Source organism: Galeopterus variegatus, unplaced genomic scaffold, assembly GCF_000696425.1.
Source record: "Galeopterus variegatus unplaced genomic scaffold, G_variegatus-3.0.2 Scaffold303, whole genome shotgun sequence".
In the NCBI taxonomy this organism is placed as follows: Eukaryota; Metazoa; Chordata; class Mammalia; order Dermoptera; family Cynocephalidae; genus Galeopterus; species Galeopterus variegatus.
In genome coordinates, this window is record NW_007726414.1 from 821,791 (window position 1) to 826,468 (window position 4,678).

Sequence of the window (4,678 nt, forward strand, 5' to 3'; positions counted from 1 at the left end):
GTGCCAAACCCTGCGCTATCTTTTTTATAAATAAGGAGTCGGCGTGCCCTTGCAAATGTTTGAGATGGGAGGAGGGGTGACGACAGTAGGACAGCCTGCTGAGTCCGTTCTTATTAAATAGCCGAGCCTGTACCCTTGGAGCAAGAGGAGGGAGAGGAGCTGCTGACATTGACAATGAATCCAAACAGGAGTTGCAGTAGCGGTGTCCACCACGTTGGCTCGCTCCCCCTCCCGTCTGGCCTTCTGGGAGGTGTAGTTTTCGAGGAAGGGCTCCGCCGGCGAGCCAGGAGTCCCCTGCCCGGGCCGAACTACAGATCCCAGGTGGCGCTCGGCCCCGGACCCTCCCTCCCGGCTGCGAGTGTAAACTCACCGCGCTGGGGCAGGCGGCAGCGAACGGGTAAGCGGGCTCAGCTCGGCACTGCGCGGGGCGCTCGGCTCCGGGAGCCCAGGCCCAGCCACCTACCCTCCTCCCCGGGGCTCTGTTCTCACTTTCTAGCAGTGAGAAGACGGGAAGCAGGAGCCATGCAGTCGGAATCGGGGATCGTGCCGGATTTCGAAGTTGGGGAGGAGTTTCACGAAGAGCCCAAAACCTACTACGAACTCAAAAGTCAACCCCTGAAGAACAGGTGAGCGGTGACAGCTGGAAGGAGGCGGTGCGGCGGGCGGCTGGGGGACCCCGCGCCTCCCACCCCGGGGCGAGGAGAGCCGATCGCCCCAGCTCGAGGACAAGGACCCCGTGCCCTTGCCCTGGGGCAGAGGGAGAGCTGCCCCCCGCAGTTGGGGGCCGTGGCCGGTGCGCATCTAGGAGGCTCTGCCAAGCGCACTTCGGGGGTGTCGCGGGGAGTCTGGACGGTGCGTGCAGGCGCGGGGACCCTCGGCTTGGGCATGCCAGCTCCTGAGACTGGGTGGGGGCTGGGGAGCAACCCGGCGCGAGGTGGGAGAGGAGGAGCACTGAGCCGGGACGCTGTCCCGGTGGGATGGGGGAAAAAAGAGTTTCTAGTGAATGTTTTCTTTCTTTTTATAAAAAAAAAAAAAAAAAAAAAAAAAAATGACCGGTAAGGGGATCTTAACCCTTTGGTGTTGTCAGCACCACGCTCTCCCAGGTGAGCAACCGGCCATCCCTATATGAGATCCGAACCCGTGGCCTTGGTGTTATCAGCACCGCACTCTCCCGAGTGAGCCACGGGCCGGCCCTCTACTGAACCTTTTCTGAAGATCCCGGTGGGCTGAGGGCTTGGAGACGGAGAGCTTGGAATGGATCGAGACGCAACGTTACAGGGCAGCAGTTAGTTCGCCCAGTAGTGCCTCTTAGGATTCCGGCCCCTCTGGGAAAACCAGCCCTGTCGGCCTCCAGGTGAGGTTTGCCTGCGCTCCGCCTCTCGCCTTCCACGCCGGGCACGCGAGCGCGAGTGCGGGAGGGGCCGGGGCAGCGGGTGGGCGTGTCTCCTCGTCCAGGTTAAGCTCCCTGGAAATAGAGTCCCATTCAAATCCAGGCCTTCCCTGAAGAGGAATTATCTCGGGCCGGGGAATTACTGGGAGTGTCCCCTGCTTGATGGTAACGCGTGTTAAATTCGCGGGGGACTTCACAAACTTTTTAGGAGGGGAGTGAAGACATCCGCGGGTCTGGCGCCCTGCCACCTCTAGTGCCCATTTCTTTGCACTGCTCTTGCAGGACCTCCATTCCTCTTGGCTGTTGGAGTGGGTTGGGTGTCTTCCTTTCTGTCTGTCCTTTGGCCACTCCGGATCCCTGTCACTTCTCATTTCCAATGTTTACTCAGAGGGAGATGGTCAGTTGAGACTGTGATAGCAGAGAGGGCTTATGTCCCCCCCTCAGTTGTGAGGTAACAGTAGGCTATAACTGGAAGTGTTCAGCAGTGCTTCCGCACTGATCTAATCCTTCCTACGCTGCCCCTCACCGTGGCTAGGGCCTGGGTGAATGGGCCTGCCTGGCAAACGGGGAGAGGGGCCAGAAATCGGGCTGAAGGAAGTAGGGCAACTGAATCAGGAGCGAAGTGTGCAATCTTTACTTCTGGAGAGCATGGGCATAATTCTTGCTCTGGTGGAAAGTGGAGCCAGGTTTGTTTCCTTCTGGGCTGTGGCGGGACTCTGAATCCACGTTGGGGAAGAAAATCTGGAATCAGCAGACCCACTCACTGACTGCTCTGGCTGAAGCAGCCTCTTTGCAGATGCTTGACACAGATTGGAAGGAAACCTCCTATGCAGTGAGATGCATAAAACCAGCCTTTAGTTGGTGGTTTTTCTTCATAATGGCTGTTTTGTGTGTGAGCATAGATTGTATGTGTTGGGGGCTGGGGGTTTTGAGTGATATTGTGTAAAGGGTATTGTTGGTTCCTGCTCATCCGGGTTTTATCTGCATTTGGCTGAAGGGACCAGTGTTTTACTGAGCAGTCTCTGCTTTTGCTTCTATAAGCAAATGCTTACATGGCCAGAATGAGTGTGTGTGTGGTATCCTGAAAGAAATGAATTAACTGGACTGTTTGGAACATTTTTGATGGTAGCTGATACATAACATTAAATGAGTTTGAGAGAGAGAGGAAAATACCATCTGGAAAAGCCCAAATGTGTGCCACGAAACTCATGTTGAAGGATTTGGGCCCGTTCTTTTTCAGAGTCAGCAAAAATGACTTGCAAGGGTGAACATCCTTTGTAACTAGCTAGCTAGCAAGAACGTGTAAGGAAAAATGTGGGTACGTGGGAAGGAATGGCTTCACACGTCGGGGCTAGAAACAGGTGTGGCACAGAAACGGTATGGAGAAGGAAGCTAAATTAAAAAAGTTGTTGTAAAACTTGTATGTGGAGCAGACACATACTCTTTGAAATAAACCAGTTAAATAAAATCTGTGAATAAATATATGGAGTTGGCACCATTTCCCTGTACTGTTTTCCGCAGTTGTCTAAGGTATTGTCATCGACATATGTTGTGTGACTTCAAAAGGGCTACACATTGTTCAGAGTCTTCTGCTTTTTGTCTTAAGTCTTTGTGGGCTACCTCACTTCTTATAAGTCTTGGTTGGAAAAAGTTGAAATTGAAAGTTGCTGGAGTTGTTTTGTTTTTCAGTTGTATTCTCTGGATTGTCCCTTGGAGTTGAATTTATGTCCAGTCTGCTCACTTTTCTCACCAACTCCTCTGCTACCACTTTGGTCTAGGCCACTGTCAGCCCTCACCTGGGTTAATACAGTAGTATCTTAACTAGTCTCCTGCCTTCTTCCCTTACCTGCTTTCACTGGATTTTCAATATAGCAGCCACAATGTTCCTGTTGAAACTGATTCTCAACCAGGGGATGACTTTGCCCCCCAGCGGTCATTTGGCTATATTTGGAGACATTTTTGATGGTTACAGTGGCAAGGGATCATTACTGGCATCTAGTAGGTAGAGGCCAGGAATGCTGCTAAATATTCTACAGTGCACTGGACAGCCTTCTACAACAAAGAATTATGTGGCCCCAAATAGTTTATAAGGCCGAGGTTGAGAAACCCTGTGTTAAAACTCAAGGCAGGTATGTCATTCTTTTCTCAAAACCCTCCATTGCCTCTTAGTTTTTCTCAGTGAGACTCCAGTCTTTCAAATGGTACAAGGCTGCCTGCATGTCGGCTCTGACCTGATCTCTTGCTGCCCCCTCCCAACTCCTTCTGCTGGTCTCCTACTGTTCCTGGAGTAGCCCAGGCGCCTCCCCCTCAGGGCCGTTGTATATTGCAGTTGCTTTTCCCTCTGCCTGGACCACCCTTTGCCCAGACAGCCACAGTGCTCACTCTCCCGCCAGCTTCAGGTCTTCGTTTAAATGTTATTCCCATGATTCCCATCACACTAATAGTGTGGCCTTCCTTGACCAAATATCTACAATCGCTGTCCCTCCAAACTTCCAGTTTTCCTTGCCCATCTGTATTTTTTCCGTATACTTACATTATAACCTAGCATATAACTTTTTCAATATGTTATATTTTTATGTGTTTCTCCATACTGGACTGCAAGCTCCAAGAGTGCAGGGATTTCTTCTGTTCCTTGTTCAGTATTGGGCTCCCAGAGCCTAGAAGAGTTTCTCAGCCTCAGCACTACTGACATTTTGGGAAGATAATTCCTTGCTGTTGGCGGCTGTCCTCTGCTTTGCAGGATGTTTAGCAGTATCCCTGGCCTCTTTCTACTAAAGGCCAGTACTGCCCCCTCCACCAGTTGTGAAAACCAAAATTGTCTCTAGACATTGTCAGATGTCCCACGGTAGACAAAATCACTCCCATATCAGAACCACTGGCCTAGAGCAATGCCTCACACAATAAATATTTGTTTGACTATGTGTTGCTTTCTCCCTTGGTATCCTACTCGGGTAAGGTGTTTGGTTTTTGTTTTTGCATTCAACATTGTGTTGCTTTTAAAATAGGTATCCATCAGGTTCTCTCCAAAGAGCAATTTATGTGTTTGTCATTGAGGCTAAGCTCAGATATTCAAGTGTTTCATAAGGAAAGGCCCATTTTATTCCTAACCCAGACCTCCTTGTCCTTAGGAATGTGAAGTTGTTGGATTTAGATGGTGCGAATCCCATTTTGGTCGTATTGACCCATAAGGCTGTGTCATATCTTGGGAAGATGCACACTATGAGAACAGGTTCTTTTTTTTTTTTTTTTTCTTTTTTTTTTGTCTTTTTCCGTGTCCGGCAACGGATC

At 50.6% G+C, this 4,678-nt stretch overlaps 1 protein-coding gene across 2 annotated transcripts in view; it reads left to right on the forward strand.

Annotated features, from left to right (window-relative positions):
* Positions 1-366: 366 nt before the first annotated feature.
* Positions 367-4,678, forward strand: part of MITF (microphthalmia-associated transcription factor) — a 211,317-nt gene continuing 207,005 nt past the window's right edge. The window contains exon 1 of one of the 2 annotated variants that reach the window (XM_008567205.1): positions 367-626. In XM_008567205.1, coding sequence (XP_008565427.1) covers positions 523-626 — 104 coding nt within the window. In that variant the 5' untranslated portion in view covers positions 367-522. The remainder of the gene's footprint in view (positions 627-4,678) is intronic. The other variant, XM_008567203.1, reaches the window with a different exon arrangement.